Source organism: Lithobates pipiens, unplaced genomic scaffold, assembly GCF_037356315.1.
Source record: "Lithobates pipiens isolate NorthernLeopardFrog02 unplaced genomic scaffold, aLitPip1_a1.2 Scaffold_19, whole genome shotgun sequence".
NCBI lineage: Eukaryota > Metazoa > Chordata > Amphibia > Anura > Ranidae > Lithobates > Lithobates pipiens.
Window position 1 is genome coordinate 371,097,969 of NW_027507764.1, and position 27,204 is coordinate 371,125,172.

The following is a 27,204-nucleotide window of genomic DNA, read 5'->3' on the forward strand; positions in this document are numbered from 1 at the left end:
CTGGTTAAGAGTACAATTGTGTGGCGTACTGTTTTTCTCCACCAGGTGGAGCCAGAGGATCCTGAGGGATCGATATAGGTACCTTATACTATCTTGTATTGTACTGTACTATTATTGCACCACAGCTGTGCCCAGGGGGCAGAGACATGTTACAAGGGGGGTTTCCCAGAAGAGTGCAGGCCCAATTCAGACTAGCAGCTCCTTTGGAGGTTAGTGCTACAGAAATAATACCCAACAGTTATAACCTGATTTTAAAAAATTTGAGTAACATTGGGAAAGCTATCTCATTAAAGCAGACTTGTTTTCATACCAAGGCCATCATCATCCAGATCACTTAGAAGCAGCTTTGAACCATAGCGAGAAAGTGCTCCACTCCCTCTTAGGGTTCCCAGTGGAGATGGATTCTTTGTATTTTTGAGTTCGTATACTGTGGATGTTCCAGCATGATGCAACGTTCTTGATATAAACATAAGTTTTAAAACGGTATCTAAAACAATTTGAAGAAATGGTTATTTCAAAGTGAACAGATTTTGTAAACCATGCTGCTGTATATAAAGTAATATTAGCCTAACATAACATCTTTAATGATGAAGAGCTGCCAAAGCATTTTGCATACCACAATTGCACAATATTTCAAAGCAAGGTGCTTTTATAACCTAGCAAAAAAAAAGCACCACAGAGCCAATTGCATGTCAGAAATACAGCTGATTTTAAAATATCGAAATCCTCTGAAGACCTATGAAAGCGACTTTTCCACTACTTTCTTGGTATGCCTAATACACTTTTTTATGGCCTAAAACTGCTCTTTAACTTACATAGATCTTTTCCATATTTTTTACCATTGCCCTGGGCCTCCTGTTGGAGAGGCTTACTGTTATGCCGCGTACACACGATCGGACTATCCGGTGGACTTAGTCCGGCAGACAAACTGCTGGACTTTGAAGCGGAGGTCTGCCGGACTTTCTGAATGAGCGGATCTGCCCACACACGACCGGACTTTTCCAGCGGAATAGGTGCGGCGGACAAACCGCCGGACTTTTGGAATGAACGGACTTGCCCACACACTGAGGAAAGTCCATTCATTTTGAACACGACTCTAGGTAGACGGGACTAGCGAAGAAAGTCAATGTCGCAGCCTTCGGCGGTGAGATTGACACCTCGCTGGCCCCGTCACCTGGTATGGACTTAAAGGGAAAGCCCTACGCCGAAAAAACACCGTGGGGGTCCCAGCCCAAGGTCCATATCAGACCCTTAGCCGAGCACGCAGCACGGCCAGTCAGGAAAGGGGGTGGGGACGAGCGAGCGCCCCCCTCCTGAGCCGTACCAGGCCACGTGCCCTCAACATGGGGGGTGCTTTGGGGAAGGGGGGGCCTGCGGTTTTCAATAACATAAAAGTGGGGTACATTATAAAAAAACATTCTTTGGTTCAGTGCATTACAAAAGATGGGGTTCATACAAAAAAAGGAAGGTTTAACAGATCAATGGCGCTTGAGCCCCTGTGTGACTGTCGATTCATTAGTCGGGTAGCGAGGCTGTTGGTGATATATGGTCTTAACAGTAGACTATATACTTGAATAACTTCTGCTACCACCATCTCTAGTTTAAACAATTTAGCATGCTTTGGCATTTCAAACAGTAGAGGGTGAACATGCTCAGATACTTTTGGTGCTTATTATTAGAATAAATACGGAATTAAATTACCTACTTTGTGTAGGTGCCCCAATTAGCAGCACTTGCTTTCTTTCCCCATTCACATATAGTGTCCCACTTGCAAACGATGAACCCATCTTACTGTGTTCCTGAAATACATGAGACTACATGACTCCAGGATTGAACAAAATCTGTGCAAAATATTAGTAAAACGTGAGCAGAATAAGTTCATTGGCTTGAGATGGTTTTCTATGGGGGCTAATACAAGGTATTTTCCTGGGAAAAAATTGGCATGCAACATTTAAAAAGTGTTTGCACGCATATTGATGACCACCAATGTGTTGCTACTGATAAGTATTAGTTTGCACTGAGATGCAGTCTACAAAGTTCATGGTCTTAACTCTGGTCTCCCCATAAAGCAGGTGAGAATTGACTGCATGAAGCTATTAGAACATTCTGGTTTGTCTCAATGGGGACAGTCTATGACCTGTTAAATTTTGCATCTGTGTTCATCATTCTTGTTTTGTCGACCAGGACAGAAAATTTGTCAAAATCACTCATAGTCATAGAGTTATGGGGGTTGAATTATTAAAACTGGAGAGTGCAAAATCAGGTGAAGCTTTGGCAAAATAACTGGAAGCTGCACCAGATTTTGCACTCTCCATGGAGTCATAGAAGGCAGTACAAATGGGAAAAAGCTTTCTTCAATCAACTGAAAACTAGAAAAAGTTGCATTTATTAGTTGCCCATTGCTAGTTACTAGTCATAACAAAAACCTTGGCTAAAGCTGGATTAATACTTTTGACCACTCACTAGTTTATGAAAGATTAATAAAATAATGGTTGGGATAGCTGACATCTAGAAAGCGACAAGGGATGTTAGAACTTGCCACTCATTTTATTATACATTAGCAGTGTGCGTTAATGAGGCTTAAAGCTGAACTCTGGGCACATAAAAAAAATGGATGAAATCCATATATGGGGGCTGGTTTAACTGCCAACGTGTTTTTGTATACCCATTTAGTTTTGAGATTTATGCAGCTCTGCCACACAACATCGCCCTGTCTGGCAAGGCAGAAAACCCGAACTAGCCGATTAATGAGATTCTTTCTGTCACTCTGCTCTCTCATATCAGTATGTTCCTTCTTAGCATACTGTATGAGCACTGCAGCTCAACTGATTGGTTCATTGTGCTGCTTCTCCCTCCTACCAATCCATGTTCTACTGTACAGGGGATTGGAACAAAAATGTATAAATACAGAGCTGCCTTAATTTGACTATTTTATATCTTACTTGATTTAAGCTTTAAATATATTGATTTCATGGCTGCTGACATGAGGATAAGCCAGTAAAGAAAAATTTAGGAAAGTATTGGGTAAGAATTTTCTGTATTCCTGGATCACCTCATATAAGCAACCATGGGGCAGAGTTGACTAACAATTGCTGACATGAGGCTAAGCCAGGGAATGAAAATTACAGTTAATATCAGGTAACAATTTTCCATAATATTCTAAAGATCAGCAACACAAAATTTAAATCTAAATTAAAGAAAGGAACTCACGGAATGCCCATTTATAACAAATGTTGCGTTTCTACTTGGTGGATAGAATCCATAAGCTTTCCCTACACTCTGTAAGTCTTCATAATCATATCTGCAAAAAATAAACATTTTAATACAAGTGATGTGTATGAAACCACAAGTTTAATATCACAAGAAAGTCAGTACACCCCCCTCTCTCGCTCGTGAAAAAAAAAAGAATCATGGTCCTTAATGAGAAATTAGTTGTGATTCTATGTGATAAACGTAAAAAAAAAAAATGTTTGGACCCCCTAGATATCTAACTATTCTGGGGGAAACAAACTATTCCATCAGGTCACTATAGTGCATTCATGCCTACGCTTACAGTTAAGAGGTTCTCCCTGGGTAAAGGGGTCTGCCCGGGCCCAACTCTGATCCTTTACCCTACTCATTCCCTTTAACCCCCTATATACTTTCTTCCCCCCCCCCCCTTATTTCTAGGAGACATTCTATCAGCACAAATATATCCCTCGCAATTGAGTGGGGATTTTTGTCAGGACCCTTCTTGTATTCTAACCTATATATTGCAATCTTTTTCTTCTGTGAAACAAAATCAATGTCCTACAACTCTAACTGAACTTTCAAAAATATGTTCAATAAAACAAATTTGAAACAGAAAAAGTCAGTGCTTAGACCTTACTACTGACTTTTTATGTAGTAGAAGATTCAGAGGTTCTTAAATAACCCTTTTTTTTTTTTTTTTGCAAAGTGAGAGTGAAATGGCTCCCTTTGTTTTTGTTATTAAGCCTATTACTATTGTCCTTACTATATTTATATTTGGTTTTAAAAATCAAGCCTAAGGCCCCATTCACATCTGAGTTGTTTTGAAGCTTGAAGCTCCAAAATGCTCAACATCCAAAAACATATGTATTTCAATGGTGTCTCTTTACATACTGAATGAGCACTCTGGCACCTGTAGCTTGATGCTTGCCACTCCAAAAAATACATGAACTACTTTTGAAGCAGAACTTGGCCCTAAAGATGTAGATAGGAATTACGTAAAATGCACGAATCATATGTTTTTGCAAATTGTTTCAGGGTTTTTAGCCTATAATGCTTTCCATTGGCTCAAACAAAAAACCCTGAAGCTTGAATACACATGAAAAATGCTTTTTTGCTCCTTTCATTACTTTTTGCATCCGGTTCATCATTATTTACAAATACATACAAATTATTATTATATTTATACACACATTTATCACTTGTTCCCAGATGTCCTTGTTGATGAATCCTACACTATCACCATTTGTTGTGTGGGGATTACATTCCCAGTGTCACATATCTTTTAACACTGTCCGATGTTGCGTCATAGGTATATTACCGCCTCAGCTCCCCTGGCAGACGATGTCCCCAGTTCACCCACGGCCAACCACCATATGCCACATTCAATGTTGCTGTTTGTAAGTATGGATGGACAATTATACACCTCTTTGTCCCCCTTTTCTTATACAGGCATACCCCACTTTTAAGTACACAATGGGGTTTGTTTACTAAAGCTGGAAAGTGCAAAATCAGGCTCACTTCTGCATAGAAACCAATAGTAATCTTGAATTTTGTTCGAGTGGATAATTCTGTTGAATTTTTCAGATGCTACTTCTATACTCTTTTTTCCATAATTCTCTGCTATTATAAACAGAGGATGGGTACTCCACTGCAATGGGCCACTCAACTCTGATTACTGCTTGAATTGGAACTAACCAGCCCTCCAATGGCTGTACTTTTGACATGTTAAGAAATTAAAGTGCTTTTACAATACCATGTATTGTCATGTTTTGTAGCAAACAAAAGACCGACTTACTCTTTGAAGGCGTTCCACGTAGGACTTCCAATCACTAACAATGTTCTTGTCTTGCTTTTTTGACTATGAAGAGAGAAGCCAAACCAGGCATAATCATGTTCTCCCATCACAAGCCAATCTGCTTCTTCTACAAATAGGATGTCTGGAAAACACACATGCTAATGTTACTCATTATTATGGATAAGGATACTCTCTCCTGCACAGCTGGGTAATGAGTATGTATTAAATATATATAAATAAATATATATATATATATATATATATATATATATATATATATATATATATATATATATATATATATATAAAATTATTTTTTATTATTTTTTATTATTTTTATGCTATATTCAAATTGTGTTTTTTTCATGTCTTGTCTAAGTGGGGTTTTCAGACCTGGTTTGGATTTTCAAAGAGCATTTCTCCAAGTTTGGTGCTTATTTAAATGTATTTGTATTATATTTATTTTATTAAGTAGGATGAATTGTTTTGTTTAAAGTAGACTTAGATGCTCAACATTTTTTAGCTTAACACATTAAGCACAATAAAATAAAGATTCCCCAGTAAGCTATTTGTAAAAATACTAACCTCAACACTTTAGGATGTTTACAACTTTTAATGCTGCTGGCTCTTGTTGTTTCAATGCTGCTCCCCTGAACTTCCAGTCTTCACAGGAATGAGTTAACAGTGGACAATGCAGCCTCTGTTAGCTTGGTGAAGGGAAGAGGAGGAGGAAGAAGCCGAGGAGTGCCTTGTCATCGTAAGCAATGGGGCTGTGTGTTTCTACTGATGCACACAGTGTTTGTAGGCCCAATTCTAGTACCTGCATGCAAGGGTGGCCCCATAGGGCACTACTAGGGAAAAGAGCTACCCTGAAACAGGAAACCTGGGGCAGTAATCATGGCAACAGCTTAATTTACAACATATGCAAGGATTAAGGACAAAGAAACTGCATGCATAGTATGTGATTAAATCAGCTGAGGGTTTACTACCAACCTAAGAATATATATTGCAGCAGGCTGTACTTTATCAATTCTGTCACTAGATGGTGTAAATTTTTTTTTTGTTCTTATGCAGCACAGTGCACATTCGGATGCAAATGTTGTGATAACTATTTACATGAAAAGGCAGGGATCATGCTCTGCTTCAGTATGTCACAGTACATCTTGGCATTCATGGTTCCCTCGATGAACTGTAGCTCCCCAGTGCCGGCAGCACTCATGCAGCCCCAGACCATGACACTCCCACCACCATGCTTGACTGTAGACAAGACACACTTGTCTTTGTACTACGCACCTCGTTGCCGCCACACACGCTTGACACCATCTGAACTAAATAAGTTTATCTTTCTCTCATCAGACCACAGGACATGGTTCCAGTAATCCATATCCTTAGCCTGCTTGTCTTCAGCAAGCTGTTTGCAGGCTTTCTTTTGCATCATCTTTAGAAGAGACTTCCTTCTGGGATGACAGCCATGCAGACCAATTTGATGCAGTGTGCGGGATATGGTCTGAGCACTGACAGGCTGACCCCCCCCACCCCTTTAACCGCTGCAGCAATGCTAGCTGCACTCATATGTCCAATTACCATAGACAACCTCTGGATATGACGCTGAGCACCTGCACTCAATCTCTTTGGTCAACCATGGCAAGGCCTGTTCTGAGTGGAACCTGTCCTGTTAAACCGCTGTATGGTCTTGGCCACCATGCTGCAGCTCAGTTTCAGGGTCTTGGCAATCTTCTTAAAGCCTAGGTCATCTTTATGTAGAGCAACAATTCTTTTTTTCAGATCCTCAGAGTTCTTTGCCATGAGGAGCCATGTTGAACTTCCAGTGACCATTTTAGAGAGTGACAATGATAACACCAAATTTAACACACCTGCTCCCCATTCACACCTGAGACCTTGTAACACTAAGGAGTCACATACCACCGGGCAGGGAAAATGGCTAATTGGACCCAATGTGGACATTTTCACTTAGGGGTGTACTCACTTTTGTTGCCAGCAGTTTAGACATTTAATGGTTGTGTGTTGAGTTATTTTGAGGGGACAGCAAATGTACACTCTTATACAAGCTGTACACAACTACTTTACATTGTAGCAAAGTATAATTTCTTCAGTGTTATCACATGAAAAGATATAATAAAATATTTACAAAAATGTGAGGGATGTACTCACTTTTGTGAGATACTGTACATGTGTGAGACTTTCACAGACTAATGCATAGAGGGGCCAAAAATCCAAGGAGCACCTTTGAACTTTCAAGGAGCATAAACCACCCGTAAATTATGCTAATTTCCTGACTACCTATCACATTTTTGGAGACCCTGGAGCGTTAGGACAGTAGAAATGCCCACAAAATTACCTAATTTTGGAAATCAAACACTCCAAGGTATAATTAATCCATAGAAAATGTCATTTTTGCCTCAAGGATTTGAAAAACGCAGAACAGAATTTTTTTTTTTGTGAATTATTACAATATTTCTAACACATCTCATAGGCATACTTAGAATTACACCCTAAAACACATTCTGCTACTGCAGATATATATATTTTTTAGAAATGTTTTTGTTTCAATTTTTTATTTTATTTACAATTTGTTTTGCATACTGCAGAGTAGGGACACTTTAGACTACTACTCTGGGACGGTGATTGGGATTTATTTTTTTTACACTGTGACTACTTTTACAGAGATGAGAAAGCAATTGTTTTAACTGCCATTAATGGTTTTCATTCATGATTTATTGTTTACTATACTCTTGTTTACTATTGTGATGGCTGTGATTGGACACAGCTATCATATGGTACATGCCGCTGTGATTGGCCCTGTCCCCTGGGATAACTGTGACCAGAGATCACAATAGTAAACAATGCTATCATGAGTGGATGCCATTTATGACAGTTGTTTACTAGTGGACATGTAATCGCTGAGCTTGGTCACAGCAATCACATGGTACCTGGGCCAGTCACAGGGGCCCGGTACTGACAACTGTAATCTGCTGTGTCCAGTGTACACAATAGTCCCCAGTCGTAGGATGTATGGGGCAATCCTCCTAGAACTACAAGGCATCCGCCTAGCGGTTTATATACATTGGCCGGGTAGAAAGTGGTTAAATAATGATGAAATGAATTGATATGTTTAGATCATGGTGTATGGGTAGTGGCTTTGTCATTCTTAAAAAAAAACATTAGAATAGAATTTGTTCCTGCTGGCTATGTTAATAAATGAAGAACACTATTTTACATCCCGGAGTGCAGTGTTCCTGTTGCTGGTACAAAAGGATTGCTTTGACAGAGTTGAGGCAGCACCTAAAATGTGATCATGGAGTTTGGAGACTGATTTCACTGACGTATATGTAAGTAACATTATGAAACTTCTATGATGGTGTACAACCCATAGTTTTAATGCCTTAAAAGAAACCTGAGAATATGTAGAATGATGATAATGACCTCTCCTTGCTAGTTGTTGGGCTGCCATGTTCTTTCAATGGCTTCAATACTTTGAGTCACTGACATTAATCAATTTCACCTCTACTTTTTGCATACTTTTTCCTCAAGTGTGCGCAGTGTGTCATGTTCGTATACAGAAATGCAAGATAATACACTAAGAATATTAGACAAAATGTAACCTTTTCTAGATCTTCTATGACTTGAGGAAAATGCAGCCACCAATCCTCTCTGCTTCCCTCCACCCGGTGCATAAGGAGAACCAATTACAAGGTCATCTTTCTTATCTTTATTCATATCAGCAGCCAGAAGGGTCCATCCCAAATTGCAATAGGTTTCCTGCAAAGACAGTTTTATTATAGTCAGTCTACTGTATCTGTACTGCATTCCACACAAATGTGCAGTGCTATGTGTAGGTTGGTGCCACATCCCACTCAACAAAGTTGTATAAATAGGAGAAAGAAAATAAGGAGTGTTATATACACAAAAACAATGGGTGGTGTTGCTTTCTTAAAGGGGTAGAGCATGTTTACTTTACAAAGTGAAATTTCACTTTGCAAGGGAATTTTTACTTAGTCTATGAATGTGATGAACGCGCAAAATAAATTTTGCAAAGAATACCCAATCATGTGCAAGGAAAAAAAAAGAACATGATTTTCCTTGCACATAATTGGATGTCGGAAGCAGTGTTCATTTTGCAGACTAAAATATTTTCATCAACTAAATTAATACTATTTTAGTTGACTAAAACTAAAACAATTCAGATGACTAAAATACGACTAAAACTAAAATGGCATTTTAGTCAAAAAACTAAAATACAACTAAAACTAAAATGGCATTTTAGTCAAAAGACTAAAATACAACTAAAACTAAAATGACATTTTAGTCAAAGACTATGACTAAAACTAAATTGAAATTTAACGTAAAAATTAACACTGCACTACCACATAAGAATACGTAGGGGGCATTGGCCATAGGGAAGACCGGGCATTTGCCCGGTGGGCTGGGGCTGCCCATCCCGTGGCCTGCTGATGTTCAGGCCGCACAGCGGGAGGTAAGCAGCGAGTGCGGCCTGGACAGGGTTAACACAGGCCAAGGCTGCCGCTCGCCTACCGCTTTGCAGCCGTGCCTGTGCCTTCTCTGGCGGAACTAGCGGCTGCATGGGCTGAGCTGTGTATCTCTCACACACAGCTCAGCCTCAGAGCCGCGCTGACAGTTCTGCTCTCGGCCCCTATGGACTGCTACTCCTCCTCTGGGCCGCTGTCAGGATGCCCTCTCCCCCTTTCTCAAGTTGGGCAGCATGGAACGGGAGAGAAGGATGCTTCCTGCTTGTTGTTCTTCCCTCCCAATTGGCCACAGCAGAGGGCCAATCAGAAAAAACTAGTGGGGAATCATGGGAAATGTAGTCCCAGAGATTGGAGGCCCAATTGCTCTCAGCAGGAAGATGGCTACAGTCACCAGCATGCACTCTGCTGGGGAGAAAAGAAAAAAACCTGGAAACAAGCAGGTACTACAGGAGACATGGAAAAAGAAAGAGGACTGTGTTGGGGAAACGAATAACCCCAGCACCACCAGATAGAGCCACGCTGTACCCGCACGCCCAGAGAGACCACCACGCTGTACCCGCACCACCAGAGAGGGCCATGAGAACCACGCTGTACCTGTACCAACAGAGAGGGCCATGACAGCCACTCTTTACCCACACCAACAGAGAGGGCCATGAGAGCCATGCTGTACCCGCACCACCAGAGAGAGAGCTACGTTGTTCCCACACTGCCAGAGAGCGCCACGCTGTACCGCACTACCAGAAAGAAAGAGCTACGCTGAACCACACCACCAGAGAGAGCCACATTGTACCCACACCATCAGAGAGCCACGCTGTACCGCACCACTAGAAAGAGCGCCATGCTGTCCAGAACCACCAGAGAGAGCAGGTCAGTGTCACTGGGCAGTGTGGGCACAATAGGAGGCAGACAGTACTAGCATTGTATGGCCACAATAGGACTGGGACACTGTAATATAAAGGGGACTTAATTGTAAAGGGGCACTGTAATCATTACAGTGCCCCTTTACAGTGCAGTCCCCTTTATATCATAGTGTAGGTGCATAACTAGAAATCACAGGGCCCCATAGCAAAATGTTGTATGGGGGCCCCCCTGCAAACAGCCCCCCCCACAAAAAAATTAAGTGTGCAAGACAGATGACAGTCTGTCTCCCACTCCCTTCCTACCTCCTGTCCAGACTTCAGAGCTTCCTCATGTCCCGAAAACGATGTCCCTTCACAGGCATGCTCAAGCATTCAGCCCCGCCCACTATGCTGCTCTGCTCCTGCCTCCTGCTGTATGCAGCTGCGTGTGTCAGGACATGGCCTGACTCGCAGGCCCAGGAGGCTTAACAGTAAACTTATTTTCCTCATTCTCACCTGGACAATTTTTTTGTCGGTGGACGGAGTCTTATTAAAATTAGGGGGTGGACATTTGTTTGTAGGTGTGGCTTAGTGGAGAAAAAAATGTAGCGCAAAGAGCGCCGCAGCGATGTCTAGGAGTGGATTAATCATAACATTGGGCGTGGCTTAAAGGGGCGTGACTCTAAGGGGTGTGGTTAGAGTCTGAGATGAATGAAGAATGGAGGGAGAAAGAAAGAGAGAGGAAGGAAAAAGAGGAATGGAGGGACAGCAGGCCCAGATCCTACACCACAATAGAAATATGTGTATTTAAGAAAGTTTAACAATCAGCAGATAAATATACTCCAAACATCTGGTGTTAGCGCTTCAATCATCCCAGGACCATGGTTGTTATGGTGTCAGGGTGATTGAAGAGCATTATTTCTATTATTACATTTTAATATGAAAAGAAATACTTCAACTCACCATAATGCAGAATCAGAATCAGTGGGAGCCCCGAGTGTGTCACTTGCCACGTTGCCTGCCACCAGATGTCATCAGGTGTCCCCAGCAGAGTGCTTCCTCACATCTCAGGTGTCCCCAGTGGAGTGCTTCCTTACATCTCAGGTGTAACTGTCCCAAGCCAGCGGAGCGCTTCCTTACATCTCAGGTGTCACTGTCCCCAGCCAGTGGAGTGCTTCCTTACATTTCAGGTGTCACTGTCCCCAGCCAGCGGAGTGCCTCCTTACATTTCAGGTGCCCCCCCGCCCCCATTGGAGCCTTTCTATATCCCAAGTGCAGTGTCTCCGCCGCCATTAATGAAGGCCGAGGGGGGGACAAAATAGAGGCAGAGCCGGCCGGCTACAATAGAAATTGAGCTGCGGCATCGCTCACCCCCCCACCCCTTTCTACAGCAGGTCACAGATGACAGACAGACCGGGGGCAGGAGGAGGGTGGCGCCACAGCTCTATTTCTATTGTAGCCACTCGGCAGGCTCCCTTCTTGTGTCTAACTCGTCTGGTCTTCTAGAAAATGGCGGCCATTGGAGACAATATCTCTGCTGGCTGCGGACCTCTAGCGGCGGCGGGCAGCGAAAAAGCAATATTTATTGGCAACTAGGACTTGGTCTCATAGCGAATGCATGCATCACTATGGCGGTAGTTCTGCCACTGGTCCCTGCGCATTACAGTGTGGAGGACCGACACCAGCTACCCTGCGAATGCCTACTGACATCTCCCCCCCCCCCCCCGGTCACTTGAAAAGCTGGCTGCTCAGTCTAAAATGCCCGGGCCTATTTTTTGTCCCAGTTCGGGCCTGTATTCAGGCAATACAGTTGTGCTCATAAGTTTACATACCCTGGCAAAATCTATGATTTCTTGGCCATTTTTCAGAGAATATGAATGATAACACAAAAACTTTTTTTTTCACTCATGGTTAGTGTTTGGCTGAAGCCATTTATTATCAATCAACTGTGTTTACTCTTATATCATAATGACAATAGAAACTACCCAAATGACAAAAGTTTACATACCCTGGTGATTTTGATAACATAAGTTGACACAAAGGGGTTTGAATGGCTATTAAAGATAACCATCCTCACCTGTGATTTGTTTTCTTGTAATTAGTGTGTGTATAAAAGGTCAATGAGTTTCTGGACTCCTGACAGACCCTCGCATCTTTCATCCAGTGCTGCACAGATGTTTCTGGATTCTGATTCATGGGGAAAGCAAAAGAATTGTCAAAGGATATGCGGGAAAAGGTATTTGAACTGTATAAAACAGGAAAGGGATATATAGGATGTAAAGAAAAACCCACAAATAACCTCAGATGAAATACAGGACTCTCTAAAAACGTGGTGTGGCTGTTTCAAGATGCACAATAAGGAGGCACTTGAAGAAAGATGGGCTGCATGGTCGAGTCGCCAGAAGAAAGCCATTACTACGAAAATGTCACAAAGTTGAGGAATCGACAAGGCCTACGATGAAAGGTACACCATTCCTACTGTGAAACATGGAGGTGGATCGCTGATGTTTAGGGGATGTGGGAGCTAAAATGGCACAGGAAATTTGTTCAAAATTGTTGGCAAAATGAATGCAGTATGTTATCAAAAAATACTGGAGGAGCATTTTGCATTCATCAGACAGGAAGCTGTGTACTTGGACATTTCAACATGACAATGATCCAAAACACAAGGCAAAGTCAACCTGTCATTGACTACAGCAGAATAAAATGAAGGTTTTGGAGTGGCCATCTCAGTCTCCTGACCTCAATATCATTGAGCCACTCTGGGGAGATCTCAAACATGCAGTTCATGCGAGAGCCCAAGAATTTACAGGAACTGGAGGATTTTTGCCAAGAGGAATGGGCAGCTTTACCATCTGAGAAGATAAAGGACCTCATCCACAAATACCACAAAAGACTTCAAGCTGTCATTGATGTTAAAGGGGACAATACATGGTATTAAGAACTGGGGTATATAAACTTTTGATTAGGGTCATTTGGCTAGTTTCTGTTGACATTATTATTTAAAAAGAGTAAATGCAGTTGATTGATAATAAGTGGCTTCAGCCAAACACTAACCATAACTGAAAGAAAAGTTTTTGTGCTATTCATATTCTCTGAAAAATGGCCAAGAAATCATAAATTCTGCCAGGGTATGTAAACTTATGAGCACAACTGTACGTGCAATGGCATTACATTCAATAGAGTTCCGTTTTTTTGTTTTTTTTTCAAGTTGTACTTCTTGTAAAAAAGCAATATTTTTGTTTGTTTATGAAACTTGGAAATGGCTAAATCGCTGTCTGTAGAGCATGTTCAAACCTTAATACCATAAGTAATAAACATGTTATTAGATTTTTACTCCAGGAGTTTATAATGTTTGGCAATTCTAAAGAAATAATGGATTAAAATGTAACTAAACCCATTAGATTTTAGTAGACCAAAATGTACTGGAGATTTTAGTCTACTAAAATACGACTAAAACTAAAACAATTTAAGTGTCTTAAATACAACTAAAACTAAAATGACATTGTCAAAATTAACACTGGTCGGAAGTCAGCAGAGCTTCGCATCATTCACTAAGATGAGGGAAAATTCCTATGCATACTGGAAATTGAATTTCCTTATTGAAAAGGCTATTCTCCTTTAGTGAATGAACCCAAATATACAGTATTTGTCATTTATGTTTAGAATACAACATGTGCCCTTACCCTGCATTTTATGGTGACATTTGCTTGAGAAGAGAGGCCTCCACTCCTGGTCCCAAAATAGACATATACAGCACCCTAGAAATCAAGTGCATATTAAAGAAATGTTATTTAGCAACACATAAGCAAGAAAATTCTACCAGTTCCCTTTTGTAGGCTTCACCTGGCGATCTAGCCAGTAAGTCTGTTAGGCCTCTTTCACACAGGCGGCTATTCTGCCGCTGTTAAAAGCATGTTTTTTTTTTTTTTTTATTCCAAGACTCCAGGCACAGGGATAACTTGCAGTTGTAAATTGCGATTAGCAGCGGTTACGTGCGTTTACGTGCGGCTGCATTTAGCTGTGGTGGAACATTCTTGTAATTTCTGATGTGCTTAATGTTGCTTTTCTTTCCTCTTTGCCACTGCTATCTACACTGCGATTACCTGTGGCTATGTACAGATAGCTGCGCTAAAATTGGTCCTAGATGCAGTCACATTTATTTTTTTTCTAACTGCACAAAACCCCATGTAACAAAACCACTGCTAAATGCAGTGTGTGAATGGGGCCATAGGAAAGCAATGTCTGCGTTTATGTGCGGTAGATAACTTCATCTATATGCAGCTAAAAGCTGAATTTTGTCCGCCGGTGGTGTTCAACTTTCTTTAACAGACCATGCTGTCCAACAAAAGTGGAAGCTAGAGGGTCGAGACAAATTATTTACCACTGACAGAGGTGCTTACTATGGTCAGCTTTTATTTATTTTGTAAAACCTTTATCCCAAAAGGGAAAAAAACAGTTGCTGTAACAGCTTAAGGCCTGATTCCCACCTATGCAGGCTGTAGTTTGCATATCCCAGGTGCATTTTGCATTTTTCAATACACATTTTTGATCCCTTGAAGTCTATGGAATCAAAAACCAGAAAAAAAAAAGTCCCTGACCCTTTTCAAAAAATGCACAGATGTGAACTATATCCATAGGAAACCATGTTAAATGGACTGTAATTTGTTTCTGCAAAACTGAAAACACGCTAAAAAAATGCATAGGTGTGAACCAGGCCTAAAAAGTGTTAGCTGGAGCCCGGCTTTAATTTGTTAGCCAAGTCCAACCAAATCTGTTAATGCATCTAATGCCGCATACACACGATCGGACTTTCCGGCAGACTAGGTCTGTCGGACAATTCGATCGTGTGTGGCCTCCGGCGGACTTTTTTTCCCAAAAGTCTGACGGACCTAGAAATAAAACATATTTCAAATCTGTCCGACGGACTCGGCTTTCTAGCGTGCAAACCGTTCGTCTGTGTGCTAGTCCGACGGACCAAATACGACGCAAGGGCAGCTATTGGCTACTGGCTATTGAACTTCCTTGTTTAGTCCCGTTTACGTCATCACGTTCAAAACAAACACATTTTCGAACGGACTTAGTCCAGTCATGTGTGGCAAAATCCGTTCATTCAGAAAGTCTGTCGGACCTCTGCCGAATGTCCGTCGAAAAATCCAGTCGTGTGTATGCGGCATAACAGTCCTCGTTACCCAAATTGACAATACTGCTGCCCAAGGGTGTCTCCATTGCTCTTCTATCCTAAGTGGAGACACCACACCCTAAGATCAGAATTGTGTTAACGACAATATTTTACATTTTTGTTTTTGTATTTATCACTGCTTTAATGTCTGCTATAAATCTATTGGTTTACAATTCAATTGCCTGAGTCTAAATGTTTTTGAAGAAACAAATGGTAAACGTTATAGGATTAACACATGCAGGGTGCAATATTTCTATGCCATGTAACCCTTCATTACATTATTGAAATCTTTATTGTTCGCCTATCGTACAAAATCACCACTTCTGTCTATGCGGGTGCTATATCTTACTGTATATGTAAGCTTGCCTCCTCCTACTGATGGCGCTCCCACGGCTAGATCTGGCCGACCATCAGCATTGAAATCCAGCACTACCACTGAAGAGCCAAACCGTCCAGAGGGCTACAAAGTAAGTAAACAAAGTGTTGTTCCATATCACGTGATTTTAAGGAATAACGTGCATTTATACACACACCATATATTTTTACTATTATAATTATTTTATTTGATTAATTCCCACTGATAGATGTACCTATTTGTTGTTTTTTCTTGCAAGCATTCCTCTGGTAAAGCAAATACTAATTAAACTAAAGGCAAAACCTTTTTTTTTTTGTTTTTCATTTTGGATAGAACAGTATAGTGTTTCGAGTTATGTTAAAGAGGAAGTAAACCCTGATGGGTTTACTTCCTCTTTGTTTCCCTGCAAAGGTAAAATATAATGGACTACTATGCATCGTATAGTAGCCCATTATGTGTCACTTACCTGACACAGGAGCCAGCGATGTCACCGCTGTCCCCTCTTTATCGAAACGTCCATCTTCCTTTCGGGTATCATGGCTCTGGCGCTGTGATTGCTCGGAGCCGTGATGACGTCGCTCCCACGCATGCGTGCGGGAGCCGCTGCTAACGGCATGATCGCCGTTAGAAATGACACGCTCAGTGCGCCTGCATGCCGCTGTCTACGGCGCATGCGTCGTAGACAGCAGTGCCTGTGTTTTGCAATCTATACTTAATCTAGGCTTACCTGTAGGTCAAAGTGATCTGTAAGGGTTTACAACCACTTTAAGTTTTTTGCCATCTATGTCCCATTAAGCAGATTTCCTTTTACTTCCTGCTCCATAGACAAAACAGGAAATGAGAGGAAATATAAGAGTGATGCTGCGTACACACGATCGGAATTTCCGAAAACAAATGTTCGATGGGAGCTTGTTGTCGGAAACTCTGACCGTGTATAGGCTCCATCAGACATTTTTTGCTGGAATTTCAACAAAAGCTGGATCTCAAATTTCCGATCGTGAGTATACACTTCCGATGCACAAAATTCCACGCATACTTAACCACTTCCCACCCGGCCAATGCATATATACGGCCGGGTGGGAGCCGTCTAATCCTGATAGGACGTTCAGGAACGTCCTTCAGGAGTAGCGGGATTGCGCGCGCGCGCCCGCGCAGCGGCGCGATCCCGATGTGCTCGTGTCACCCGGACACGGCACATCTCAGATCGGCAGGAGGGCTCTGTGATTGGCCCTCCTGATCACATGACGGCCGTGTCCAATCACGGCCGTCATGTGATGTAAACAAACAGCCGGTTGCTAGGCAATCGGCTCTCCTCTCCTCACACGGAAGTCACCGCTGAGGAGAGGAGAGCAGAACGCTGCAGCCGGCTGATGATCAGTGAGTATGAGCTGCTTTTTACAGCTTTTTACTCACTGATCATCAGTGTAGTGTAAACACACAACACACCACACAGTACAAACACAGTCCCCACATATGTCCCCAAAACACACATGTCCCCAAAACATACATGTCCCCAAATAATAAAAACACATGTCCCTAATAATAAAAACATGTCCCCCACATATGTCCCACTAAAATCACATGTCCCAATGATTATCTGCACACATATGTACGTGATCACCTGCACACATATGTACATGATCATTTGCGTACATATGTCCGTGATCACACAAACCAATTATTATACACTTAACGGAATTTTTTTTACCAAAAACATGTAGCAGAATACATTTTGGCTTAAATTTATGACAAAATTTGATTTTATTGGATTTCTTTTCAAATAGAAAAAAGAAAATATTGTTTTTTTCCCAAATTTCCGCTTTTTTTGCGCTTATATCGCAAAAAAAAAAAAAAACGGAGTCGTGAATAAATACCACCAAAATAAAGCTCTATTTGTGCGAACAAAATGATAACAATTTCATTTGGGTACAGTGTAGCATGACCGCGCAATTGTCACTGAAAGCGCTAGAGCGATGAAAGCTGAAAATTGGGCTGGGAAGGAAGGGGGTGAAAGTGCCCTGTATTGAAGTGGTTAAAATCAAGCAGAAGAGCCACACTGGCTATTGAACGTCCTCTTTATAGTGCCGTCATACGAGTTGTACGTCGGCACGTTCTTGACGATCAGAATTCCTGACGATATTTGTGCGACCGTGTGTATGCAAGACAAGCTTGAGCCAACATCTGTCGGAAAAAAATCCCAGGATTTCGTTGTCGGAATGTCCTATCATGTGTATGTAACATAAGGGTAAAACTGGAAGAATCCCCTCCATTCCTGTTCTTATGTCAGGTCACAAATTGGGATTTTTTTTTTCACTTTCACTCCGAGTGATAGGACAAATAAAAAGGGTAAATCTCTCTAACGGGCATAAACAGCGATAATAACCTGACAAGTATTCCAATCCCTCTCCACTTTATCTAAAGCTTAAAATATTTAGTTATGCTTTAAGCATAACAACGAATAACATGCATTAACGTGATACTAAAGTCTAATTTTATTTTCTTTACAAATAACAAACATGTTACAATTACCTGCTCTGTGCAGTGGTTTTGCACAGAGCAGCTCCCATTCTCTTGCTGGGTCCCTCTTCGGTGCTCCTGGCCCCTCCCTCCTGTCGAGTGCTCCCACAGCAAGCAGCTTGAAATGGGGGCACCCAAGCCCAGCTGTAGCTCCGTGTCCGTTGAGACAACCGCCCCGCCTCCTCTCTCTCCTGGTTGGCTAACTGACTTTGACAGCAGCAGGGGTCAATGGCACCGCTACTGTGTTTCAGCCAATCAGAAGGGAGAATCCCGGACTGTCAAGGCACTTGTGCACATTGCTGGACAGAGATGGGGCTCAGGTAAGTAGTGGGGGGCTGAGGGGGGCTGCTACACACAGAAGGTGTTTTAATGCATAGAATGCATTAAGATAAAAAACCTTCAGAATCACTTTAAGAGCATGAACCGAATGAAAAACGGCATCATTCACATGCTCCAGTCAGATGTGTCAGCCAGTTTAAACACTGTTGCTGGGTGATTTGTGCTGAGTCACTGATAGGAGCGCCTTAAGCCCCACCACATAACCACAAATGTTTTCCAGCACTGCACACCAATATAGTGAATCACAAACAAATGATCACAAAATGGCTTTAGTTGGTTCTCCATGCATCAGGGATGCTCCTCTAACATGTTTTACCTGTGTAGGGCTTAATCATTTTGAGGCTGAACAGTGTTTTCTGACCTACTGGGGCCCCTTGAAAACATTGTATTTTACTTTTAAAATGTGAATTTAACCTTTAAAGGGCAGCTCCAGGCTCCTTCAGAAAAAATAAGTCAGCAAGCTACAAACACTGTAGCTGCTGACTTTTCATAAAAGTACACTGTCCAGGGAGAACGCAATGTCCTCACTCGAGCCAATTCTTCAATTGCATCTATAGTAAGGGAAACAGGAATTGAAGCCTTTGTGGCACAGTGGTGGGGGTGAGAGAGTAGGGTCACCAAAGGAGGAAGATTTTTGCTAAACAAGCACACAGCATCACAAGGGACACATCTCATTGAAGGCAAGTATGTGCTTTTTTTTTTTTTTGTGGTCGATTTAAGGTCATCAGTAAGTTATAGCTGGTGTCCTGTCCATAGCAAACATGGTTTTATTTATTTATGCCACAATATACAGTACTGTAAAACAATTTTATAATTAAAAAGCAGTTCTTGAGCTCAAGTGAAGTGACAATGTCACCTCACCAGTGTGCTGGAAGGAGCATTTTCTTAGTCTTTACTCCCCAAGAGGAAGCTAAGAAGCAACAGGGGCTGATTTATGTAAGGCTGTAATGGGTCTGTACAAGTTAAAAGGCAGACAGATAACTAAGGTGTGTGGGACATAAATATTATTATGCAGGACACAGGATGTGCATAACTGTGTCATAGGTCACTACCAGGAAAGTAAGTAATGACCATAAATAATGCCTGAAGTAAGATGGCCCCATCGTGCTGGATAGAGAAAAGATGAATGTATTGTCAGGGAGTAATGTAATCTCGTTTAGAGGTAATAAATACTATTATAAATAAATTATTGAACATGTAAACACTTAACTTGAAAAAATATAATAAAAAACAATCACCTCCGATCCTTTCAACAAGACAGAAGCATCCTTGTCTAGGTCCACGTTAACAGAAGGTAGTCCTGAGTCATTACCATAAAGTATGTAGACACAGCCAACTTGAACATGGCCCAGATTACTGCAACCTGGAGCCCCTATGACCAGGTCATCCCAGCCATCTTGATTGAGATCTGCTGTGGTAAGTGCCCTGTACAACAGAAAACACCAACATATTCAGCTTTGTACTTGATAATTTATTTATACATCAACAGACGGAATAATTTCATTGAATTTCCTACCTGAAGGTGCCTACAGACATAAGAGAAGTTTTGCCTGATCTGACTATATCAGCCTGGATGTTACACCACTTCTTCAAACTCAATCTATCCAAAACAAAATTTATAATTTTTTCGCCACCACCTGCCCCTTCCCCTGATTTCTCTGTCAAAATTGATGGCAAAACTATTAGTCCATCCCTGCATGCCAAGGTCCTAAGTGTATTTCTGAACTCTCCTTTAAGCCCCACGTCCAATCACTGTCCAAATTTTGCTGCCTCAACCCCTGCAACATCTCCAAAATATCCCTTTGTAAGCAATGGCACAACAAATCTCTTAATTCGCTCGGTGGTCATCTCTCGCTTCGACTACTGCAACTCCCTTCTCATTGGCTTATGAATGCTGCTGCCAGACTCATCTACCTTACCAATCGCTCTGTGTCTGCTACGCCTCTCTGTCAATCTCTCCACTGGCTTCCGCTCACTCAACAAATTAAATTCAAAATACTAACAACAACATACAAAGCCATCCACAATGTAGCCCCCAGCTACATCACTAGCCTAGTCTCAAAATATCAACTTAATTGTTCTCTTCGTTACTCTCAAGACCTCCGGCTCTCTAGCTCCCTCATCATCTCCTCCCGTGATCACCTCCAGGACTTTTCCAGAGCTTCTCCAATCCCATGGAACGCCTTACCCCAATCTGTCAGATTATCTCCCATTTTATTAGCTTTTAGACAAGCCCTGAAAACCCTCCTCTTCAGAGAAGCCTATCTTACCCACACCTAACAACTGTATTTGCATTTTCTCCATCAGTTCATCCCCCACAAATATTACCTTTTGTTTCACTTGACTCTCCCTTCTAGATTGTAAACTCTAATGAGCAGGGCCCTCTGATTCCTCCTGTATTGAATTGTATTGTAACTGTACTGTTCTTCCCTTGTGTTGTAAAGCGCTGTATAAAATGTTGGCACTGTATAAATCTTGTATAATAATAATAATCTGACTAGTTTGTCTGTAGGCCATTTCAGGCAATTTAATAGGTCTTTTTAGGGACTGATTTCCAGCCTTTTAATTTGTAATAATCAATGCTTTCTGATATCAATAATTTCAATAAAATACCCTCAAACACTCCACCATTAAGCATGGTTCATATGTTCCAAATAATCAAGATCTTTTTGTTTGAATAAGCACCAATCCTAACAATGAACCAATTGTTACGCAAACACTTACTCAAAGGTCTTTATAATTTGGAAGACATGGACCATGCTGAATAGTGGAGTGCATGAGAAAATTTTCTTGTGCAGCTATTGATATTAAAAAGTATTAATTGTGATTCTGTACTGTCTGTGGAAACACGCAGCCCTTTATACAAGTGTTTTTTTTTTTCTTTGTTAGGCCTCTTTCACACGGAGGGGGACAATAGCGGGTGTCTGCGGATGCTCATCCGCAGACACCCGCTATCCCATAGGGATGAATGTATGCCCGTATTTCATCCGCAAACGGATGGATGCAATACGGACATACCATCCGCATGTGTGAAAGGGGCCTTAAAGTGATAGTAAAGTCTAGTTTTTTTTTTTTGTTTAAAAATAACAAACTTGTTATACTTACCTACTCTGTGTAGTGGTTTTGCACAGAGCAGCCCAGATCCCCCTCTTGTCGGGTCCATTGCTAGTGCTCCTGGACCCTCCCTCCTGCTGAGTACCCCAACATCAAACAGCTTGCTATGGGGGCACCTGAGCTAAGGCACTGCTCTGTGTGTTCATTCAGACACAAAGCTGCAGCTCGGCCCTGCCCCCTCTCTCTCCTAATTGGGTCATTGACTTTGACAGCAGTGACAGTCAATAGCTGCCGCTGCTGTGTCTCAGCCAATCAGGAGGGAGAGTCCCGGACAGCAGAGTCTCTCATGCAACATCGTGGGATCGAGATGGGGCTTAGGTGAGTATTAGGGGTGCTGCCGCACACAGAAGGTTTTTTTTATCTTAATACATAGACTGCATTAGGATAAAAAACTGCCTTGAGAACCACTTTAAATATTGTAATAATATAAAGAACAATTTGAGAAAAAAATATTCCTGTACGTAATATCTATCAATTGGTGACACCTAAATGTCCCTTTTTAGGGTATTTGCATGGGAAAACAGATGGCTAAGAATGAGAAGATGCCCCTGGGGTATTGGGGATAATGTATTAAAAGGAAACAGGCTGTTCGCTTTGAAGGGAATTTTCCCCAGAGGTTAGTGAATGTGGTGAAATTTCACTTTTCAAAAAATACCCAATCACATGCAAGGGAAAAAAAACAAAAAACTCCATGATTGGATAATGGAAGTCACCTCATTCACTGAGCTTTGGGGAAAATGTTCTTGCAAAGTTCAACTTCCTTTGTACAGTGAACAGCCCATTTGTCATAGCATGTCATTACACAGGGCTGGCTTCCTGATGGTGGCAGTGGCTGAACTTGAGATACAGTCACTTTTGATCTATACCTGGCACATCTGACATGGTGACAATGCAGGAGAGTAGTTGTCAGTCAGGGACAGAATGTTGTTGCCCAATAACAGAAATGAATTAATCTAAAGGGTGTGCAAGACCAATATCTCTGTACTGATCAATACAAAATTATGTGTGTGAAAAAATAAAGGAAACTCATATTAAACCATAATAAACAATGTGCATCAAATAAATTATGAAATAACAGTCCCATAACATATAATTCACTTATGCATACTTATCCAAAAGAAGTAAACTCTAAGGCCGCGTGTACACACGGGCGGACTGTCCGCCCAACTAGGTTCGTCAAACAGTTTGACAAACAGTCCATTCAAAATTAGCATGAACGGACTTGACCACACACGACGAACGAACAGTCCGCTGAAAACTTGCGCGATGATGTGAACGGCACGTACGACGGGACGAGAGATTCGAAGTCCTATACACTGCAATGCAACCTTCGGCGTGTAAATCCTTTCTGAGCATGCGCGGAACTTAGTTTGACGAACAAGCCTACACATGAGCGGACTGTCCGCTCAAACCAAGTTTCAGCGGACAGTCTTACGGAAATTCCGAAAAACTTTGTTCGTCAGACTGTCCGCTGAAACTGTCCGCTGAAGCCCACACACGAGCGGACTGTCCGCTGAAACACTGTTCAGCGGACAAAGTTGGACGAACAGTCCGCCCGTGTGTACGCGGCCTTAGATTTGAAGTCTTGAAAATAATGAACGTCCACGTGTAAGAATCCCAAACCACCTCACAGACATGTGTCAGTTCCCTTACCAAACAGTAATGATCTGCAAATGATAAGAGATCAACAATACACAAATCATCCAAATGGGGGTGCCACCACTCAGGATATCCCTGCCTCCAGCACTTCCACAGTCCTTTACTGATTATCCAAAGCCAGCAACTAGTAATAATGGGTAGGAGAAGGAACCAAGGACCATAGAGTAGTATGCTAAAACCACATGATTTATTAAAAGTAGATAGACTCACAAAACATCGAGTAACATAGGCAAAACACAGAACTCCGGGGTTCAAGAGCAGGTGTACAAAATTAATTATATGTTACGGGATTGTTATTTCACCATTTATTGTTCATTATGGTTTAATATGAGTTACCTTTAATTTTTCATACACATATTCTTGTATTGAATACTACAGAGATGCTGTTTTTTCCTACCTTTTTAGATTACCGTACTTATTTTTGTAATTCCTTTGTGTCTAGAATATAGGTTGCTGCATTACCTCTTTTTGCACTAAGTGCACCATTTTTTACACAATGTAATACCTAATCTCGCAGTTGTAAGCCTCTATATTAGGCATCAAAAAATGGCAGAATGCAGTTCAAACCTGGACCGAGTGACAGTCCTGATTGGAATGCCGTGACTGCGTCTTGCAGCTGTCTGTGTCACATCTCCCCCCCCCCCCCCAAAGGTCTGGACCTGACGCACCTCCCACTCTCTGCCCTGCTGTGAAGATGACCTAAGCTGCAGTGCAGCGACAGCAGTGCAAAGGACAAGAGGTGCGACAAGTTTGAATGGAGGGTGGGAGCTGCCCGACTTTTTAAGTTTACCATTTGATTGGTTGCTATCACGTGGGGCGGTCCTAGCAACCAATCATCCACTTGTTAACAGCAAAAGTTAGCAAGCTCCCATCCTTCTTGCTGGGAAAGGGGGTTTTGATGTAAGGGGGGGGGGGGGGGCTATGGACACTGATGTAAACCTGCGGACTGCAATACAGAAGGGGACTTGTAATGTAAAAAGGGCCAGTGATGTAAAGGGGGAACTTTGAAGTAAAAGACCGACTGAGATGTAAATGGTGGTGCTTTGATGTAAATAGGGGTTATCATGTAAATAGGTGGGCAGTGGTGTAAAGAGGGAGGGGGCTATGATTTGGAGGGGAGGATTGATGACACTGATGTAAAGTGGGAACTGTGATGTAAAGGGGGGCTCTTGCCATATTGTGCAAGTAGGCAAAGCACACTATAGCGAACTTACCTCACACAGTATTCTCCTTTCCAGCATTGACAGGTGCATCCTCCAATCGCTGCTCTTTCCAATGTTGCAGTGAACATCCCCCACCAATTCTTCCGGGTCCCACAATGTTCTTCTTCTCCTGTTGGATGCCCACTGCTGATGTAACACTGCACATGCACAATAGTTACATTGTCCCTAACACCTGGCTCTATACTTGGTATGCTGTGTGCGCTGTGCAGTATACTGTACAGTTAAGGAGGTACATTGTAGGAGCGTCGGAGAACAATTTTTTTGGGCCAAAAGAACTTACCTTCTTTGCCAAAAAAAACCCTCTTAAATTCTAGCAATTTTTCAAAGTAGAATTTTAGCTCGCCTTTAAAATAATATACTGAAGAAATCATACTCTTACCATCCAAGCCTGGAGTATGGTGAGCTCACAAAATAGGTGGCTGATGGATTCAAAATATGCTTTGAATTCAGGAAATTAAAAACTTGAACTGAAGTCACTGATCGAGTGGCATCGCTTATCAGCTGCATAGATCTCTGTAACAAGGTATCAGGCATTACTCATTTCCATTGTATTACAGTAACCATCATGTATTGCAAGCCATAACTTTTCCTTTGGTACAGAAAACCTTAAAAGGTCAGGTTAACCCAAAAATATGTTTTTTAGTCTAGGATGCTGGGTTCAATAGCTCTGTCTTTCCCACAAGACCACAATGAAGGAGCAAATGTCGGTCCTAAATATTTACATATTATATATATTATTATGACAAGAAGCCATTATTGTGGATTTTGTTTGGCCTCAGCAGCTGAGCAGAAGTTGACAATTCAAACATGATTACATTTAATAAGTACCTTTAAGGCCCCCCCTTGAGTCCTACCCACTCCCCCCCCCCCTCAATATATCCCCGTCCCCTCCCACCTAATCCCTTATATATAGACTTGTGCACAATGGAAAATTTTGTTTAGTTTCGGTTCGTTGTCATTCGTAAAATACATCATTTCGTTCTGTTATATTTGTTATGTTACATTAATAAGTTTTCAGATAATTCGTTATTATTCGTAGAGTGTCGAATTCAGTAATTCGTATTCGTTGAACTTCGCTATTTATGTATGTATAGACATTCGTGATAATGATTCGTAGTTTGGAAAGTCGTTTGTTTATTGAATCTTTTAACACACACAATGACAACGTCTCTTCTCCTCGGCTCAAACACAATACAACACCCTTCTAACTCAGTTCTCAGGAATGCACTTTGCCAGTAATCCATCCTCCAGCACAAAATGAATTAGCTGATTGGACTATAAGATTTACTTTGAGCTAACCTTTTGTTTCATTAGATCTTTAAAGAATTACCAAATCATGTCGAATTCATTCGTTATATTTCTTTCGTATTCGTTGTTATTTGTTATTCTTTTATTCGGACATTCGGATGCATCCGAATGTCCGAAAGATGCAAAATTCGGCCAAATTTCGATTCGTTACGAAACGAATTGCACAAGCCTACTTATCTAGTTTTCTCAATTTCTCCCAGTTCTTCCGGTTCGCCCTGTCTTATCCTACTACCGCCACGTATCTCATTGTCTTCTTAAACGCCTTCCAATCTTTCCATAATAATTTCCCTTTTCCCTGGGGGGAAATTAGTTTCTTTCAGTGATAATAATGGAGCGCTATATTTCCATGTGCCTTGTTTATGTATTAGGTCCTGCATTCTAAGTACATTTTGTGTCATTACATGTGTATGCTCTCCCAGTGCTCTGAATTGAGGTGGAATCCAGATAAATTTTTAGTTATATTATATAAATTTATAAATTTTATTGATCTCATCTTTGATTTCCAGACTCCTTTCTCCGCTCTCCCTCCTTTCCGTTCCCTTGAACCATCACTCTATTTCTAACCGTTCTGGGAAAAAGATGATCCGATTGATGTAGATCACAAATATCTCCCCTCCCCCCCACCCTTTTTGGCCCCATTCCACCCCTAGAACCATAGTTGGATCCGTATTACGTTTCCACCAGTGATTCTCTTATCCTAGGGTGAGACTTTGACCATGCCTCCCCTCCAAACCCCCGACAAGTTTACAAAGGAGGGGTGGGTCGGGAGCCTGTCAGTGATCCAAGTGTCCCAACTCTCCGTCCCCTTTTCACAGAGCTGCCACTAGTTCACCCCTATCCGCTTCCATTCCCCCTCACGCTCCCCTAAACCTATTTCTGCTACAAAAAGTTTTTTTTTCACTTTTCTTTTCTGTTACTGCTCAATTCTGCTTAAACTCTGACTGACTATCTTATCACATTCTCCAAAAAACTATTTCTATTAAGTCTTTGGGGTCTCCTTAATTTTTATTTTTGTTTTTAAGTCTTCCTTGCAACTCTATGCGTATTTTGCCAAAGTTTGTCTTCCTTCTGTGTTAATTTTTCTTCTTCTGACCATCCCGGAATAACCGTAGCTTGTAAATCCAATTTATTACA

General features: G+C 41.6%; 1 protein-coding gene across 2 annotated transcripts in view; it reads right to left on the reverse strand.

Moving 5' to 3' along the window:
* Window positions 1-27,204, reverse strand: part of GPLD1 (glycosylphosphatidylinositol specific phospholipase D1) — a 76,877-nt gene that overhangs the window by 10,943 nt on the left and 38,730 nt on the right. The window contains exons 13-21 of one of the 2 annotated variants that reach the window (XM_077492277.1): window positions 25,142-25,275; window positions 20,005-20,191; window positions 15,905-16,015; window positions 14,060-14,134; window positions 8,650-8,806; window positions 5,027-5,168; window positions 3,211-3,301; window positions 1,706-1,799; window positions 311-487 (exon numbers count right to left, since the gene is read on the reverse strand). In XM_077492277.1, coding sequence (XP_077348403.1) covers window positions 311-487; window positions 1,706-1,799; window positions 3,211-3,301; window positions 5,027-5,168; window positions 8,650-8,806; window positions 14,060-14,134; window positions 15,905-16,015; window positions 20,005-20,191; window positions 25,142-25,275 — 1,168 coding nt within the window. Of the gene's footprint in view, window positions 1-310; window positions 488-1,701; window positions 1,800-3,210; window positions 3,302-5,026; window positions 5,169-8,649; window positions 8,807-14,059; window positions 14,135-15,904; window positions 16,016-20,004; window positions 20,192-25,141; window positions 25,276-27,204 lie in introns of both variants that reach the window. The other variant, XM_077492278.1, reaches the window with a different exon arrangement.